This window comes from Leptopilina boulardi, unplaced genomic scaffold (assembly GCF_019393585.1).
Source record: "Leptopilina boulardi isolate dan_hultmark-lab unplaced genomic scaffold, ZJU_Lbou_2.1 LbouV2_315, whole genome shotgun sequence".
In the NCBI taxonomy this organism is placed as follows: Eukaryota; Metazoa; Arthropoda; class Insecta; order Hymenoptera; family Figitidae; genus Leptopilina; species Leptopilina boulardi.
Genome location: NW_026137880.1, coordinates 1037517 through 1057176, shown reverse-complemented (window position 1 = coordinate 1057176; position 19660 = coordinate 1037517). Strand labels below are relative to the sequence as shown.

General features: G+C 28.4%; 2 protein-coding genes across 2 annotated transcripts in view; one reads left to right on the top strand and one right to left on the bottom strand.

Annotated features, from left to right (window-relative positions):
• LOC127283887 (protocadherin Fat 4-like) overlaps positions 1-19660 on the top strand; it is a 232664-nt gene that overhangs the window by 30623 nt on the left and 182381 nt on the right. Inside the window, exon 3 of the mRNA XM_051308999.1 lies at positions 18749-19024. Coding sequence (XP_051164956.1) covers positions 18749-19024 — 276 coding nt within the window. The remainder of the gene's footprint in view (positions 1-18748; positions 19025-19660) is intronic.
• On the bottom strand, positions 1373-5023 carry LOC127283889 (uncharacterized). Its single transcript, XM_051309001.1, has 5 exons — positions 4773-5023; positions 4493-4690; positions 1953-2228; positions 1522-1608; positions 1373-1416 (listed from the first exon to the last, which is right to left on the bottom strand). Exons 1-3 carry the CDS (start codon positions 4941-4943, stop codon positions 2184-2186), a joined length of 414 nt encoding a protein of 137 aa, XP_051164958.1. The 5' UTR covers positions 4944-5023; the 3' UTR covers positions 1373-1416; positions 1522-1608; positions 1953-2183.

Sequence of the window (19660 nt, the reverse complement as noted above, 5' to 3'; positions counted from 1 at the left end):
TCGAAACAATTTTTGCGTGAAATTTATATTCAAAAGTTTAAAAAATTTATTTCATGAAATTTATATTTTTTCTAATTTGAGTTTACTAAAATTCACTAGATTTCATGTAGAAATTCTATAGAATCGTTCTAGTGAAATTCTATAGAATATTCACTGAAATTGATATGGAAAAATTTCTTAGAATGATTCTAGTGAATTTCTATAGCTTTTTTAAGCTGTTTTGTGAATTTTCAAAAAAAAATTACTAAAAAAAGCGGTTTTTCATTTCAATTTCAAACTTGAATATCCCCTCAATGATTGGTTTTTTTGTATTAAATTTGAATTTGAATTTAAAAAAGAAAACGACATAAAATTTTGAAACTTCTCACCCACGCAGTAAAACATATACTATTATTTGAATTACTTCTTTTAAATTTCAAAAATAACTAATTTTTTTCATTAAAAGACTTTTTGAAAAACCATTTTCTTAGTTCAAAATTATGTTAGAGGGCTAAGCCTTCTCAAAAAGTTATTTAAAAGATGATTTTTAAAATTATTTTTTTTTAAACTGCAACCTTTATTCAAATGAACTAAATAATAATTTTGATAATGAGGTATTCCATTTAAAACTTCACCACTTATGTTTCTCAATAAATTTGTCTTTGGAGACGTAACCCTTATGAATTTCACGCCAGAGTCGTAAACATTTGTTTTTTTAAATTGGAAAGAATATCACTCTGATGAAATTGTTAAACAGAAATATAATTTAGTAATCTATCTTCACTGTATTTTTGTTTAACAATTTTGATAAAGTAATCTTTTTAAGCAGAATTAGAAAAAAAACAAATTTTTTCGACACTAGCGTGGAATTTAAGAGGGTTACGTTTCCAATGCCAAATTCAGTTAAAAACGCATTTATATTTTGATTATTTCTTCTAAATCCATTTGAAAGACCATTATAATTAAATCTTAAGAAATTTCCTATCAAAAGCATTATTTCATTTTGAATATAAAGTTTTATAAATAAAATAAATCATAAATAAAAAGTACTCTGAACCATTCAAATGCCTATTGCCGTTTGACCTTGCATTTTGCAAGTGGTGCGATCTAAAATGGAATGCCTCATTATTAAAATAATTATTATTAATAATAAAATTCAACTCTTACTCGGAAAACAAAATATTCAAATCAATTTCTTTGGATTACTGAAAAATTCTTAGAATTGATGTGTACTCCGCTCTGCACATTGGACAATGCTTATCTGGTAAGGCGGAATATTGTTCCTTACAACCCTCACAGATATTCAAATGTCCACAAGGGACAAAACTGAACCGTGGTGGCAATTCTCGGCAAATGCAACACCGCGCCTCAGTTGGATTTTGATTTTGAGATAGTCAACTGCAACCTCATCAGCAACTTCAGGTACAATGTCAACAACTGTAAATTGCAAAAATACATATCACTCAATAATAATAATAATAATAATAATATTTAAATATTTAGAATTACTAAAAAGCCACGGCCATATTCATCAATACATACCGACGGCATCTTCTTCCTCTGACGACACTATTTCAATATCGGGATCATTCCTTACTGTAAGACTGAATGGGTAGACTGCAGCAAAGTCTTAAAACAAAACAAAGAAGTAACCGTAAGACAGAAAAAAAGGATAGCAAATGTTGAATAGTTAAATAAATGATAAGGTAATGGCACCTATTCTCGATCAGAAACTATAGTCAATCAATAAGCTATAATTGATAATTAACATTTTAAATAAATAAGTATGAAGATATAATATAGCTTTATAATATATAATTAATACTCATTAAAAAATTTACAATATTATAAACTTTTAATACCAATTCAATTAATACTATGAATCATAATTATTATCCATTGGTCGACTATTGGTTTTGATCGAGTATAGGTGCCGTTACCTCGGGAATCTATGCGAACACAATATTATTTACCCTCATTTATCAATTCCACTAATGTTTCGTTCTCCCTGCTAATATCATCAAAGTACCGCGATAAAAATTCTATTCTTGAATCCGTATGCCGATTTCTACAAATTTGCAAACATTCTTCTTGAGAAATCAAGCCTTCGTCAAAGGAATTCCAGGCCCTCTTCAAAGTTGTGTCGCTAATTCTGCTCAAGATTTTTTTACATTTAATGTCCCTGGTTATGTTGCTTTCCAGCTTCAAGTAATCTGAGTACGATTGCTTTTGCAAACGGGCAATTTCCTCTGAAATTAATTTAAAGGTTTAATGCAGGCATAAGATGGATTCATTTATTAGCTATTAGTAAAATTATCATAAATATATTTACAATATTGTGAACTTTTTTTTACCAATTTTATTAAACTATGAATTCATTATTATCCATTGATCGAGTATAGGTGCCGTTACCTTATAAGACGCGTACAAAAAGTTATTATAATCTGATTACATATCAAGAAAAGTGAAAGAAGTTCAATGTCTCATTCCTAATAATTTTTCCCTATTTATTCTCATTAAATCATTAATAAAAATATTTTCAAAAAAAGTACTTAGAGCAACTCCACGTGAACAGAGCCAATAAAAAAAATTATATATCAAGGGACATTGTTTTATTCGAATTGACATAACTTCTACAAAAATTAAGCTATTATAATTTTTATATAGTGAATTTTAAAAGCTTTTTTTGTGTATTTTCAAATACAAAAACGTAATCTTTCTAAGCAGAATTAGAAAAAAACAAATTTTTTCGACTGGCGTGGAATTCAAAAGGGTTACGTTTCTAATGCCAAATTCAGTAGAAAACGCATTTATATTTTAATTATTTCTTCTTAATCCATTTAAAAGACCATTATAATTAAATTTTGACAAATTTCCTATCAAAAGCATTATTTCATTTCGAATATAAAGTTTTTCAAATAAAATAATGGAAATGGAATGCCTCATTATTAGAATAATTATCATTCTTCAATTTTCATTAAAAATAAATTTTAAATTCATATTCTAGTGAATCGTTCAAATTTTCAATTTTGCTACTGTTCTTACTTCAAGACGTAAAAAGAAATATTCTGACATTAATTAAGTTTTAAAGAGATTTTTATGTATTTATTTTAAATTCAAATACTTTTTTTTGTTAATTTCAATTGAACCGCCGGATCGTAGAAGGGCATACGCGTGAAATCCAGCGGTTTAAGTTGGCCCCTGACATGAAAAAAAAAATTTTTTTAATTTTGATTTTTGAATATTATATCCTTGTAGAGAATAAAATTACGCAACTTTTTTCTCCATAAAGTTTTTTCTTAAAGTGAATTGTTTTCAAAATAATTGCAAAAAACTTGATTTTTTTATACCGTAATATTTCATTCAATTTTATGTTCAACTCGTCATAAATCCGAAGTTTTTTGACTTCAGATTTGGAGGATTTACTCATCAAAGTGTCCCAAAAGTGTTAGATGAACAATAAATAAATTAAAATAATAACTAACATTTTTATTAATTTATTTATGTTAAAGGCCAAAAAAAATTATTTAATACTTTCAAATGAAAAAAGTCTGTGACGAACTTTCGAATTGGAAAAACTTCCAGTGGAAGAATTGTTTATAATAGTTCAATAAAGTTTTTCCAAAAGGTTTTAAACTAATTTGATTAAACATTTAGAATTTATAACAGTTTTACTTTTTGGTACGCCGCGCGTGGACCGGCCGTGAGTATAGTAATAGTGGAGTGATGCTTTATATCCTGGATATTTACTTATTGTAAAGACTTTTAGTTTTTAAAAAATTATTTGAATATTTTTGAATATACATTTTTAAACAATTTTTAAAAAATATAATTTTTATTTTTTGTATGTATTATATTTTATTAATGTTTCAAATTCAATATTTATTATTTTAAAGTTTTTGATGTTTTTCTCTCGCTATGTTCTTTTACCCAGTCCGTCCTCTATTTGTAAACATAAACATAGCTATTCCTATATTGTTGAGTGTCTATAGTCCACGCGCGGCGTACCAAAAAGTAAAACTGTTATAAATTCTAAATGTTTAATCAAATTAGTTTAAAACCTTTTGGAAAAACTTTATTGAACTATTATAAACAATTCTTCCACTGGAAGTTTTTCCAATTCGAAAGTTCGTCACAGACTTTTTTCATTTGAAAGTATTAAATAATTTTTTTTGGCCTTTAACATAAATAAATTAATAAAAATGTTAGTTATTATTTTAATTTATTTATTGTTCATCTAACACTTTTGGGACACTTTGATGAGTAAATCCTTTAAATCTGAAGTCAAAAAGTCAAAAAACTTCGGATTTATGACGAGTTGAACATAAAATTTTTTTTTTTATATAAATAAAATTATTGACAATATAACTTCTTTCTAGCCTTTTTTCTTCATTTTATCATCATATAAATAAAAAATGAGAAAAACTTTCAATTTTCACACATTTTACATTTAAAGATGATTTTCATGCATTATTATAAATAATAATAAATTTCTTAAATTAAATTGCTTTACCTGACTATAGTGTAGAAGGCTGCCATATACGTTGGCTCCCGGGAATACTTCTCGAATTGCTGCTTCGAAATCATGACTATATGTTGTGATAGCCGTGTTTATTGTGAATCCTGGAATAATGTCTCTCAATTTTTGAAAAATGTTTCGGTAACCTTCCCTTGACACATCATTAGTTATTGCCCAAGCGCTCGGAATTGCCTAATGATTCATAAAATTTAATAATAAATATATATGTAGGGTTTAAAAGTAGAAAGAGTTAAAAAAAATAATGTACACATACGTAGCCGTCCTTGACCAATAAAAAGGAGATCAGTTCTTTGCAAAATGGAGAGGATGGAATAGCCTTAGTCGAAATGTGAACATAAACGTCCATGTAGTTAGTGAACAAATTACTTGCAAAATCTGTGTCTATTAGTATTGTCGCCCTAGAATACGATCCGTTGACTGTCATGATGTTGAGATGTCTGTTTTCATTGTAATTTAAAAGATGTCTTGAATTCTGAGATATCAAAGTTTGGTAAAATATTGTCATGGAGTATGGGATCGCTGGAAGATTTGCTTCTTGCCATCTTAGCATCGCTCCATGAACGCTCTCAAAGGGGACACCTAATGCAGCAGGACGGACTGGGTAAAAGAACATAGCGAGAGAAAAACATCAAAAACTTTAAAATAATAAATATTAAATTTGAAACATTAATAAAATATAATACATACAAAAAATAAAAATTATATTTTTTAAAAATTGTTTAAAAATGTATATTCAAAAATATTCAAATAATTTTTTAAAAACTAAAAGTCTTTACAATAAGTAAATATCCAGGATATAAAGCATCACGCCACTATTACTATACTCACGGCCGGTCCACGCGCGGCGTACCAAAAAGTAAAACTGTTATAAATTCTAAATGTTTAATCAAATTAGTCTAAAACCTTTTGGAAAAACTTTATTGAACTATTATAAACAATTCTTCCACTGGAAGTTTTTCCAATTCGAAAGTTCGTCACAGACTTTTTTCATTTGAAAGTATTAAATAATTTTTTTTGGCCTTTAACATAAATAAATTAATAAAAATGTTAGTTATTATTTTAATTTATTTATTGTTCATCTAACACTTTTGGGACACTTTGATGAGTAAATCCTCCAAATCTGAAGTCAAAAAACTTCGGATTTATGACGAGTTGAACATAAAATTGAATGAAATATTACGGTATAAAAAAATCAAGTTTTTTGCAATTATTTTGAAAACAATTCACTTTAAGAAAAAACTTTATGGAGAAAAAAGTTGCGTAATTTTATTCTCTACAAGGATATAATATTCAAAAATCAAAATTAAAAAAATTTTTTTTTTCATGTCAGGGGCCAACTTAAACCGCTGGATTTCACGCGTATGCCCTTCTACGATCCGGCGGTTCAATTGAAATTAACAAAAAAAAGTATTTGAATTTAAAATAAATACATAAAAATCTCTTTAAAACTTAATTAATGTCAGAATATTTCTTTTTACGTCTTGAAGTAAGAACAGTAGCAAAATTGAAAATTTGAACGATTCACTAGAATATGAATTTAAAATTTATTTTTAATGAAAATTGAAGAATGATAATTATTCTAATAATGAGGCATTCCATTTCCATTATTTTATTTGAAAAACTTTATATTCGAAATGAAATAATGCTTTTGATAGGAAATTTGTCAAAATTTAATTATAATGGTCTTTTAAATGGATTAAGAAGAAATAATTAAAATATAAATGCGTTTTCTACTGAATTTGGCATTAGAAACGTAACCCTTTTGAATTCCACGCCAGTCGAAAAAATTTGTTTTTTTCTAATTCTGCTTAGAAAGATTACGTTTTTGTATTTGAAAATACACAAAAAAAGCTTTTAAAATTCACTATATAAAAATTATAATAGCTTAATTTTTGTAGAAGTTATGTCAATTCGAATAAAACAATGTCCCTTGATATATAATTTTTTTTATTGGCTCTGTTCACGTGGAGTTGCTCTAAGTACTTTTTTTGAAAATATTTTTATTAATGATTTAATGAGAATAAATAGGGAAAAATTATTAGGAATGAGACATTGAACTTCTTTCACTTTTCTTGATATGTAATCAGATTATAATAACTTTTTGTACGCGTCTTATAAGGTAACGGCACCTATACTCGATCAATGGATAATAATGAATTCATAGTTTAATAAAATTGGTAAAAAAAAGTTCACAATATTGTAAATATATTTATGATAATTTTACTAATAGCTAATAAATGAATCCATCTTATGCCTGCATTAAACCTTTAAATTAATTTCAGAGGAAATTGCCCGTTTGCAAAAGCAATCGTACTCAGATTACTTGAAGCTGGAAAGCAACATAACCAGGGACATTAAATGTAAAAAAATCTTGAGCAGAATTAGCGACACAACTTTGAAGAGGGCCTGGAATTCCTTTGACGAAGGCTTGATTTCTCAAGAAGAATGTTTGCAAATTTGTAGAAATCGGCATACGGATTCAAGAATAGAATTTTTATCGCGGTACTTTGATGATATTAGCAGGGAGAACGAAACATTAGTGGAATTGATAAATGAGGGTAAATAATATTGTGTTCGCATAGATTCCCGAGGTAACGGCACCTATACTCGATCAAAACCAATAGTCGACCAATGGATAATAATTATGATTCATAGTATTAATTGAATTGGTATTAAAAGTTTATAATATTGTAAATTTTTTAATGAGTATTAATTATATATTATAAAGCTATATTATATCTTCATACTTATTTATTTAAAATGTTAATTATCAATTATAGCTTATTGATTGACTATAGTTTCTGATCGAGAATAGGTGCCATTACCTTATCATTTATTTAACTATTCAACATTTGCTATCCTTTTTTTCTGTCTTACGGTTACTTCTTTGTTTTGTTTTAAGACTTTGCTGCAGTCTACCCATTCAGTCTTACAGTAAGGAATGATCCCGATATTGAAATAGTGTCGTCAGAGGAAGAAGATGCCGTCGGTATGTATTGATGAATATGGCCGTGGCTTTTTAGTAATTCTAAATATTTAAATATTATTATTATTATTATTATTATTGAGTGATATGTATTTTTGCAATTTACAGTTGTTGACATTGTACCTGAAGTTGCTGCTGAGGTTGCAGTTGACGTAGCTCAAAATCAAAATCCAACTGAGGCGCGGTGTTGCATTTGCCGAGAATTGCCACCACGGTTCAGTTTTGTCCCTTGTGGACATTTGAATATCTGTGAGGGTTGTAAGGAACAATATTCCGCCTTACCAGATAAGCATTGTCCAATGTGCGGAGCGGAGTACACATCAATTCTAAGAATTTTGCAGTAAATTTTTAATTAAAGATGACTAAAATTTAGTTGAATTCATGTAGAAATTCTATACAAACGTTTAAGTAAAATTCTCTGGAATATTCACTAGAAGATATATAGAATGATTCACTGGCATTCTATTCAACTTTTTCTTCTGGGAATTTGTATTAACGAAATTGTTTCTGGTTTTTTTGTTTTGAATTTGGCGATAAAATTCTTGAATATTCTCACTTTCTCCACAATTTTGAACCAGAATGTCCCCCTGACAATTATAATAAAGGTTTACTAAATTTCGTTTCATTTATCGAAATCGACGTATGTTTATTCATTATTTCGATGTACAATAAAATAAATATTTTAATAACTACCCAGTAAAAAATAAAAGATACAAGAACGTCGGATTGCGGTTACTAGCTCAATAGCTGGTAAACGAATCCATGAGAATCTCGGATACAAGCACTATTCGGTATCCGAAATGATCATAAGCTTGTAAACGCACTGAAGCGGACGACTTTTGTAGGTCTTTTAATCAAGAAAAAACAATTAAATGGATGCAGAAACGATGGAAAATTAAATTAGAAGCAAAAATAAATAATTATTTTTTAAAGAAACGTACATTTAAACAAAAAACAATTATGCTTATTAATTCTAACCTCTGCATTAAAAACATTGTAAAATCAGTGTTTTGTTGGTAATTTTATGTTGCTATTCGGAAAATATGGTTTTCTACCTTACCAACGTTGAATATTAATATAACGAGGGTTTTTTTTCGAATTTTCTATTTTAATGCAATATAAAATGATTTAATTAAAAGGGGGAAAGGAAATTAAAAATGAGCACCGTTTTATGTTTAATAATATTTTGATTATTATGAATTGCTTCTGAAATTGGAAAATCGAAAAACCCACGTTAAATTAATATCCAATATCGGTAAGGTAAAATTACCAACAAAACACTGTTTTTACAATGTTTTTAATGCAGAGGTTAGAAATAGTAAGAATAATTGTTTTTTGTTTAAATGTACGTTTCTTTAAAAAATAATTATTTATTTTTGCTTCTAATTTAATTTTCCATCGTTTCTGCATTCATTTAATTGTTTTTTCTTGATTAAAAGACCTACAAAAGTCGTCCATTTCAGTGCGTTTACAAGCTTATGATCATTTCGGATACCGAAAAGTGCTTGTATCCGAGATTCTCATGGATTCGTTTACCAGCTATTGAGCTTGTAACCGCAATCCGCCGTTCTTGTATCTTTTATTCTTTACTGGGTATGAGAATACTTAATTTCTACTAAAGAAGAATTAAATTTCGAGCAATTTAATATAATCCAAATCGTTATATAAAATAAAATTATTTCATTCTAATTAATAAATATTATATATTTATATTTCCATGAATAATAAAGAAAATAATTGATTCTTTGTACAAGTCGGACTTTCCATACATGCAAAATATGTTGAATAAAAAATCTATCTACTGCAAATCTACTTAAAACACAAATTTAGTTAAAGGAAAATTCATCTAAATATTACATCTACTGCATAAAATTAATGTCATAAAACAAACCATTTTTTTCCAATTATGTTGAATTATAATTTGATTCAATATATATTATATTACCTATGAATTTAATAGCATGATTGTGCTTTGAAATATAAATTTTCATAACAACAAATTCTTCCACATTATAATTATTATAGCAAACTTTCAGGTATTTAAAAAATTTTTTAATAACAATTTTTTTTCCTTGTAATTTATACTATTCAAAATCACTTCAACTATTACTTTAACCCCTCCACATTTCTCCTACGTAAATATTATCATGAGCAGTAATTACATGAATTAAAGAATGGTTTACATAGATATTTCTTCAAACACTAACTTCATATTGTATAAACTTCCACAAAACAAAATTTTTATTTCTGCACTTCTGATAAGTAAAAATTATATGATTTTTAATTTAACGTCATGAAAATATCAACAACTTCAATGTGGGGAGTAATCATGCGTCCCAATAAATGAATTTCAAGGTTGAGTGACAAAAAATTAAGATGCGAAATAAGTATTTGTTAAGGCATAACTAAAACTACTCTAAAAATTTTGCATGGAACTTTTATTTATCATTCGTTAAAATTTAATTAATTTATTTATTTCAAATTAATTTACTTTTGACAAGCTTTTTAATTTTAAATCAGACAGTGATTGTCTATTAGTTTCTAAAAAAAATTAAAGAACTTGTAAACTTTCTTGAAGGTCCAAAATAATCAAAAACTCTGATTTTTTATTAATTTTACAATTATAAAAATTAAAAGTAATAAATCTCGTTTTATCTAACCTAAAAATGGTACTTACCTTGCCGGTTGAAGCAAACTATTAAAAATAAACAAACGAAAACGACCGAATGCGCATGTGCATATACGCGGAGGAACACAGGCAACTAGGCCTATAGGCCAGCTTGCCTTCTTAAAAAATCTGCTTTACCACAAGTACCCTTTAAAGTTAATAAAACATAGGTATTGTTACGTATTTTGGTGCGTAGATTACGAAAATCGTAGTGAAAATTGGCGCAAATTTGATTATCATGGTAAAAACCGTAAAAAACACCATAAAATCATGATTTTTTGCTATTATCTCGTAAAAAACAAAACATTTCGAAAAAAGTTTTAGACAAAAGTTGTAGATCTCAAAAAAACACACATTTTATGTTTTATGAATTTTTTACCAAAAGTCATTATTTTTCGAGAAAAATGGTCCGAAAGTAATTTGCGGAAATTGTGGGGTGGAGTCGATACAGCAGCGGTAAACGCAGAATAGTAAACACGGCCTTCGGCCGCGTAAGGTACTGCTCGCTTTTCTTTTTAAAAAAACCTTGGCGAGAGGGGGTGGATATGGCCGAAAGTATTTTGCGGAATTCGTTGGATGCTGAGTAATGGTGAATATGATACTATATACGAGTCAAATAATATGTCTAACCATGACTGTTGTATATGTTTTCATTATCATGGTGTTTTTGGTTTTTGGGATTTTTCTCGAAAAATAATCACTTTTGAGCAAAAATGTATACCACATAAAATGTGTGTTTTTTTGAGATCTACAACTTTTATCTAAAACTTTTTTCGAAATTTTGCGTTTTTTACGAGATAATCGCAAAAAACAATTTTTTTATGGTGTTTTTTTATGGTTTTTACCATGATAATCAAATTTGCGCCAATTTTCACTATCATTTTCGTAATCTACGCACCAAAATACGTAAGAATACCTATGTTTTATTAAATTTAAAGGGGGGACCTTTTCGGAAGTACACCCGATGGGGCTATGTTGAAGCCATGACGTGGCACACGTGACAGCGCATATAAACACTCAACTGGCAGTTGAACAGACGGTTTTGATTTTTTGAAATTTCGTTGGTGAAAACTTTTGTTGTTTTTGTAAAATGAAAATTAACGTGTATGTGGTGAAAAACTGTGAAACAAAACAGGTGTGTGGTGAAAGTGCAGTTGGATACAAATTTCCAAAGAAGGAAGTAATTGGATATACATGGTAGCAATGTGCAGGAAATGAAGATCTTGTAAAACTCTGTTTTCAAGAAATAATTAAAAAACGTTATTTTATATGTTCCAAACATTTTTCTGAAAAATGTTTCTTTTACACGGGGAAAGGTGTGAGAAAATTATTTGGAAATTCCGTGCCAACTTTGTATCTACCCTAAAAATTGGAAATGGAAAAAATTGATTTGAACGAAAACATTTCATCATCGGTCAATGTAGACATTCGTGAACAAATGGATTATTCATCGATTGGCGACATGAATTATGAAAACTTTTTTTCGAATGTATTGGTAAGTGTTTACTTTTTTAAAATCATTATTAAAATTTTTTTAATTTTATTAAGGTTATGTCAATGAGTAGATCTTCAATACATATAAAAAATTTTAGTATATTTCTTCTTCAAAATTTTTAATAATTTTTTTATGTTAGTATATTTTTAAAAAAGAGAAATTGGATGTGTATTGATATTAATATAATTTCTTAAAACTTTTTATAAAAATTTATTTTTCAATATATATGGGTCATTCCATTACATCTTACCTATAGTCGTTGCGTCCTATTTTTAAGAAAATTTTATATTTCGTAATAATGACTTTTAATATCCGTACAATTCATTTTTGACAATTATTATTTTATGAAATATTTTTTTGTTTCCTTTGAAATTTAGTTTTTAAGTTGATTTGCAGAGAAAATAGGTAACTTTAACCGTTTTCAAAATTTAATAAAAAAGAACAGAAATAATTTAGTTGGAAAATTTCTTTTCATTGATATTTATTAATAATAAGACGTATTTATCAATAGTAATCGATAATTGTGTAAAAAAGACGAAAATACTACGTAAAAAATAATACATAATAATAATAATTATTTTTTTTAATATGTTAATATTATTATATTCATTATAATTATACTATTATTAAATTAATATTCAAACTTATAAGTTTGCATAATAATTTTTATTTAGTATTTTGGCCTTTTTTACACATCTATCGATTAATATTGGTAAATTAGACTATTTTTCAGAAATATCAATGAAAAAAAAAATTACCAATTATTTCTTTTCTTTTTTATTAAATTTTCAAAGTTGTCATCTAACCTATTTTCTGTGCAACTTAACTTAAGAACTAAATTTCAACATAAAGAAAAAAGATTTCAAAAAATAATTGTCAAAAATGAATTGTACGCATATTAAAAGTTAATATTACGAAATATAAAATTTTTCTAAAAATAGGCCACAACGACTATAGGTGAAATAAAATGGAATGGCTTATACTTTTTTTCATTTTTAGGATAGTTTTTTAATAAGCACAATTTGTTATAGATAGAAGATTTAAATGTGAAAGACAAATGTTCAAACATCTCATTGGGCGAAGAAAATCACCCACAAGCTGATGACAACCAAATCATGGAAGGACAGCGTGCTCCTAGGGACAACACCCCTGAAAAAATGGATTTTGTGGAAGTTGCTACTCCTCCGATTGAAACACGGAAAAGAGCGAATTTATGCCTTGAATATTGTCGGACGCCTATTCTTTCTAGTGGATTAAAAACTCCGCTTGAAAAACAAATGTTCGACGAAATATCGCGGCTCAAGCATGAGGATCGATTACTTCGAAGAAAGAATAATAAGTATATATTAAAACCAATTAATCTTTTTCGAAATGTAATTAATAAACATTATATAAAAAAAGAGGAAAATATATTTTAAATATTCGAATACCAAAGCAGCACGGTATATACTCTAAATATCCGTTGAACACCACCGTGGAATATTCCCATGAGGCGAAACATTTTGATTTTCATGGAAGATCATGAGAATATTCCAAGGTGGTATTCAAGGGATATTCATGGGATATACCGTACTGCTTGGGTATTAATTGTAAAATTAAGGTGACCATCTGTCCCGCATTTGAGAGCCGCGTCCCGCGAAACGTCCCGCATTTTTAGAAAAAGTCCCGCATATCCCGCAAAATTGTTAAGAATGTACTGCATTCAGAGGTTAGCGTAGTAACACATAGGAGTGAGAGAAATACACCTCAATGGCTGTTGCCGTTGTATGCTTTATTTTGCGTTTTTACCGAATATTACGTATTTTGCATTTAGATACAGTTAAGTTAATGCATTTTCCCATCTTAGTTTTTATGTTTATGACTAATTTGTGTTGTTTATTCGTGGTTGTAATCGAAGACATTTATAAATATATAAAGAATATATATTGAGAAATCATTAAAAGTTTTATTGAGAAAAAATTATATATCATTGAGATTTTTTCAAAAAACATGAAACGAAAATGTGGTAATAGAAGGAACAATGACGGTCGATCAAAATTACAAAGACAACAAGGTAATATCATAATTATAATTCATAACTGAGATTGCATTATTCGTCAGAAATTGATTTTTTGACTTTGTTATTTTCTTTAAGGGTCAATTTTTTACAATCAAACAATTAATGGAATTTATCTTATTTTGTTATTTTAAAAAGATAAACTATAAAATTTAGAATACATAAGTTTCAATCCAATCACTGGTTAATTATAAAGTTTGAGGTTATGTTACGTGTGCGAATATTCTATTTGGAAATTTTTTGTTTCTTTTAATAGTAATATTATTTTCAACTATAAACAGCAAGTTGCATGACATTTTTCTTTCTAGGCTTTCATGGATTTATAGTTAGAAGATAACAATTACATATAATTATATAGAAATATAGCGGATTAAAGTTCTCTCGTTACTCTTCGTCTCTTCTGTCCATGTTTATAATACCGTGATAATGCCGAACGATAAAATGCAGTCAGTCAAAAATAAACGTTCCTGTAAATTTACAGATCAACTGGGTGCGGAATATCCTCATATAAAAAAATTTAAAACGGATTCGCAAGTTTTCTGTCAAACGTGTCAAAGCGGCTTTACCATTTCCTCAGGCGGAAAAACTGATATTGTCAGACACAATGCTTCGGATAAGCACAAAAATGCTCTAAAAGAAGCTGCATCTACCAGTCAGGTAACAGATTTCTTCATAAAAAAGAACGTTTTCGGGTCTAAAGAAAAGGAACTTTCTGTCGCAGAAGCTGTTCTTAGTTATCACACTATAACTCACAACCATAGTTTCAGATCCATGGATTGTACCAGTAGACTTATACAAATTCTTTTCGAAAAAAAATTTACATGTAAAAGAACAAAGACTGAAGCTATCGTTGTGAACGTTTTAGCACCGCATGCTCAGATGAATTTAAAAACAGAATTGTCGTCTGCGTCTTACATTTCTATTTATACCGACTCGTCGAATCTTAAAGATTTGAAACTTTTTCCAATTCTTGTTAGATATTTCGCTCCAAAAGTGGGAACTCAAATAAAAATTTTAGACCTTGCACCTCTTTCTGGGGAAACTTCTGACATTATTGTAACGTATTTGCTAGACCGATTAGAGAATCACGAATTAAAAGAAAAATTAGCCGGTTATTGAGCTGACAATACTAACGCTAATTTCGGAGGTCGCGCTCGACAAGGCAAAAACAATGTATTTTTCAAATTGAAAGACAAACTTAGTCAAAATGTTATCGGAGTCGGTTGTACTGCACACATCGTACACAATACAGTTAAAACCGCTGCAGATTTGTTACCAATTGATATTGAAAACATTGTAGTCAAAATCTATTCGCCCTTTTATATTTATACAGTCAGAGTCGAGTCACTAAAAGAATTTTGCGAAGAAGTTGACATTGAGTATAAGAAGCTTTCAGGGTACAGTAATACTCGTTGGTTAGCTCTTTTACCGGCAGTAGGGCGAATTCTTAAATTGTTTAACGAGTTGAAATCTTATTTTTTGTCTTTAGACAAATGTCCAAATGTCATTCGAAATTTTTTTAACGATGAATCATCCGAGTTATGGTTACTTTTTATTCACAATCAGGCTGCGTTATTTTCTAACACTGTTGTTGATCTCGAAGGACAAAAAGTAACAATTATGGAAACATGTCGAATTATCAATGATTTAAAAAGAAAATTAAGTGACCGGGAAGAAAGTGGTTTTCTGCCACTTACGATGCGACAAAAATTGAACTTTTTAATCGAAGAGGGACAAATAAATGAGGAATGGTTTAAATCGCAAGTAAAATTGTTTTACAACAACTGTCTAAGTTATTAAGATAGTTGGTTTGACGATGTTCAAATCGGTAATAGCTTTAATTGGGTACTTTTGTCTACAGTTCCGCAATGGGAAGAGATCTCGGTCACTTATGAAGAAATGGTGCATTCATTGAATCTCGAAATAAACGAAAACGACTTGTTCGACGAATTGTCTTATGTAAAAGAATATGCTTTAAACAAAGTTAATAAGTGGAATGAAAAAAAAATCGCTATTGACCAAAGATGGGTTGAAATATTTTATAATTTTGTCAAAAATAAGGAAGAAATTCTAAGACAAATTTATTCGTCCAAAAAATACGCGTAATTGTACTTTAAAAAGTGATCATAATTAAAGTTTAATTGACATTTAATCTGTATTGTTTCAAAATTATTATTTTCCCGCTTTTCCTGTTGGATGACCTTTTTTTTTTGCTTTTCAGGATAGGGATTCGGGCGTCCCGCATTGGGGCCTTTTGAAAATGGTCACCTTATGTAAAATATTGTATAATATAATATTAATAACAATTGAATATACGCATTTATATATATACTAGCAAAATATGCGCGCTACAGCGCTACAGCGCGCATATTTTATGAATGAGAAAGAAGAGCAGTATATTGGGATCTGCAGTACTTGTATGAAAGCGAGCAGCTGCTTTCTTATTCAGCAGCTTGATTTTATACTAGTCATAGCAACTTCTTAATTTGTTAGACATTTTACCTTGTGATGTAATGATGTTAGTAACGTCGATCTTTCGAGCAAGATCGAACATACTCATTGGTATTGGGGTAAGATTAACATTTATGTATATTAGCTCGCCTCTTTCTAGACGCTTTTTCTTTTCGATTTCTGTTTCTAAACACAATTTTTTATTCTTACTTTCTAAATTCCTTTGTTGGCGCTCTTTTTTCCACTTTCTGTTTCTGTTATAATTTTATCATATTTTCGTTTTAAATCGTTTTCTAGACGCTGCTTTTTTCAATTTCTGTTTCTAATAATTTTTTTTACATAGCAAATTTCTGTTTTGACGCTCTTTCTTTTCAATTTCTGTTTCTTGTCGATTACGTTTTCCCTGCCTACGAAATCAAGAGTATTCGGCATTATATTAAAATAAAAAGATGTTGTAAATGCTAATGCAAATATTCCACAATCAACACCATTTAAACAACCTTTATTAAGACTATCATAAATATAAAGTCTTAATCCATCATAATAAGTGCAAATCCAATGACCAAGACTACAAGAACCACTAAAAAGTATTCGAATATGCTTTTGATTTCTGTTAGTCGGAATAACTAAATCAAGAATTTGCAAATACAAAGAGTTTAGCATATCAAAAACTGATTGTGATACTCTTTGCAATAGTTGTGCAAATTCATTAATATGATTATCACTTAACATTTCTCCTTCAGTATCTATAATGTTAAAATCTAGAGCACTTAAGCCTTCACAGCTGCGCAATAATTTTAGGCATGCGTAAGTGAAGAGTCTTAATAATTATAGCTTATTAAATTTTCAAATTTTTTTCAAAAACATTTTTAAACAAATGTTCTTGTACAAGAACATAAACGTGTTCATGTAAAAGTACTTGTACACGAAACCTGCACAACAAATATGTACAAGATCATGTACATTTTCTTGTACAAGTATATTTTCTTGTCCAGGATCTTGTACAAGTTCTGATACAAGAACATGTCTCAATTCCGGATTCTGAACTTGTTCAAGAACATTATTTGAAAATGTACAAGTTCATTAATGAACATGTACAAGAACTTGTATATTTTCTTGTACAAGTTTTTTCAGCCAGGCAACCTGCATACATCTCTTCTACTTAATGTTTCGAAGAACAACCATTGTTGCGTAAATAAGTGTAAAAACCCTTATAAACTCTCGTTGATAAAAGTTTGACGGCATTTTTGATAGCTGGATACTGTCAAAAATTATTTTTGACATCGGATTCGTGTTCAGCACATTTTAAACCATAAGTATATATATATATATATAGTAGTAAGATGTTGTGTTGTTTGAGGTATAATCCATATTTATTTATTGTTATTTAATAATAAATAAATATGTATTATACCTCAAACAACACAACATCTTACCACTATATAAAAAATCCAAAAAACTTCAACATCTTTACTATATATATTATATATATATATATATATATTGTCAAAGAAAAAAATTATTAAATAAAAATATTTTCATACACATTGTAAAAAAGTGCACTAAATCTGTGGTATTATTATTTATATACGAAATAATATCTAACTGTCTCAACCTGCATACATCTCCCCTACGTTTAAAAACACACATTTTGAAAAAATATTTTTACAAATGATGCATTTCTAAGGAACTTATAAGCATTCAAAAATTAAAAGTCATTAAAATTTTGAAATTTTGAAAACTTCGTATCTCAAAAAAAGCTTGCTAAAATTATTGGGTTAGAATTCGTGAAATCAGCACAGAAAATAAAAAATATTATTTTAAATCAAAATATGGAAAATATTATTCTATTAGACCACAGAAATGTTTCTACCAAGCGTAAAAAAATATTTTTTTACAGAAGTTATTGCAGAATGATTCTTTTGTCATTTTTTAAACAAATGCTTGTTTCTCGTAAACGAATGGACCCATTTCAATAAATCAAACGGCTACACAAATTGAAGGAAATAGACTTCCGTATAAAATTAGAAATTAAAAAAAAATTTCATAATTTTTGAATTAATTGTTTATAAACAAATTTTTTTATGTTTTGCGCCTTTTAAAAAGTCGAAAAAAATCGTAAAATACTCTTTAAAATCAAAGGAGTCGAAATCTGTGGAGAAAATTTAAGTGGGGTTATTAATTAGACTTATTAAAATCGCGCGCCCCAAATGGTACGGGTGAGCGTCTCGCCGATGCTGTATGCCGCGCAACACAATTGTTATCATTACTTTTAACAAGTAAATCATTCTGCAATAACTTCTGTAAAAAAAAATATTTTTTTTCGCTTGGTAGAAACATTTCTGTTGTCTAAAAAAATGATTTTTTCTATATTTCGATTTAAAAAAATATTTTTTATCTTCTGTGCTGATTTCACGAATTCAGACCCTATTTGAAAAAAATCATGAAAGCTATTCTTAATTACTACTAAAAGAAAAAAAGTTTTAAAAAAACGGAGATACAATTGCAGATGAATTTCGAATTTGCTGTGGAAAACATTATAAACTGTATTTTTCTTTTTTAATTAAAAATAGTGTATGAGGAAGTGAAAATTACTATTGACCCAAATTCTGGAGAAGTAAAAGTTACAAAAATGATTTCTCAAGGAATATATACTTTTGACATCATAGCGAAAGTGACTGAACACAAGTTATTGGCGAAAACAAAAGTTTTATTAGTGGTTACCCAGAAAGAAATGGACTATGCATTGCGCATTATAGAAGTTGAAGAAGAATCAAATCATAATAATATACTTTTACTGGGAAGTGAATTCTGTAGTTACATAATCTTGTCACAAACTCCTGCAAAAGGTAAATAATATTTATTTAGTATCAATTTGTTTCATATAATAATAATTTGCATTATAATATATATAAATAATATTTCTGAAAATAAAAATTATATTTATTATTTTAGGTACTTGAAAAAAATCAACAATACTTATTGTCGACGACTAACCACTTAAGCGACAACTTTAATATATATTGCAAATGGCGTTCCAATTTCCATCCACAAATTTAAACTTTTGCTTCAAAAGGAAATTAAATTTGTTTTGATTCGTGTTACATTTGTGTTCATTGATAACAAATTATAGGAATACTAGGTTTTCGTAAGTTAAAGATCTATCACCTCTATGCGCAATTCCAATTGGAACGCCATTCCGCTCAAGTCGTTCACGTGCATCCTTTTATTACATCCGATCGATACAGTAAAATCCACGGATGCCTTGTGCTTGAAGTTGCTGCAGAAAATTGAAAGTTTGTGGTCGAACTTGTAATTCGGCACTCTATGCGCATGTAGCTGTCATATGAATGAGTGTCATCGTGGGTCATCGTTTCGAAGGGATTGTTTTGATAATACGAATATTTCTATTCGCAGATTTTGTGTAGTGAATAGTTAAATAAAATCAGATTTGAATGTCAAAGTTATTAAACACGTTTGCTAAG

Excerpts from the sequence above, each read along its gene's own strand:
- LOC127283889 (XM_051309001.1), bottom strand. The coding sequence starts at position 4,943 with ATGACAGTCAACGGATCGTATTCTAGGGCGACAATACTAATAGACACA. Across the intron at positions 4,691-4,772 it reads TATTGGTCAAGGACGGCTAC|GCAATTCCGAGCGCTTGGGC; the intron begins GTATGTGTACAT and ends ATGAATCATTAG. Across the intron at positions 2,229-4,492 it reads GCCTTCTACACTATAGTCAG|AGGAAATTGCCCGTTTGCAA; the intron begins GTAAAGCAATTT and ends AATTAATTTCAG.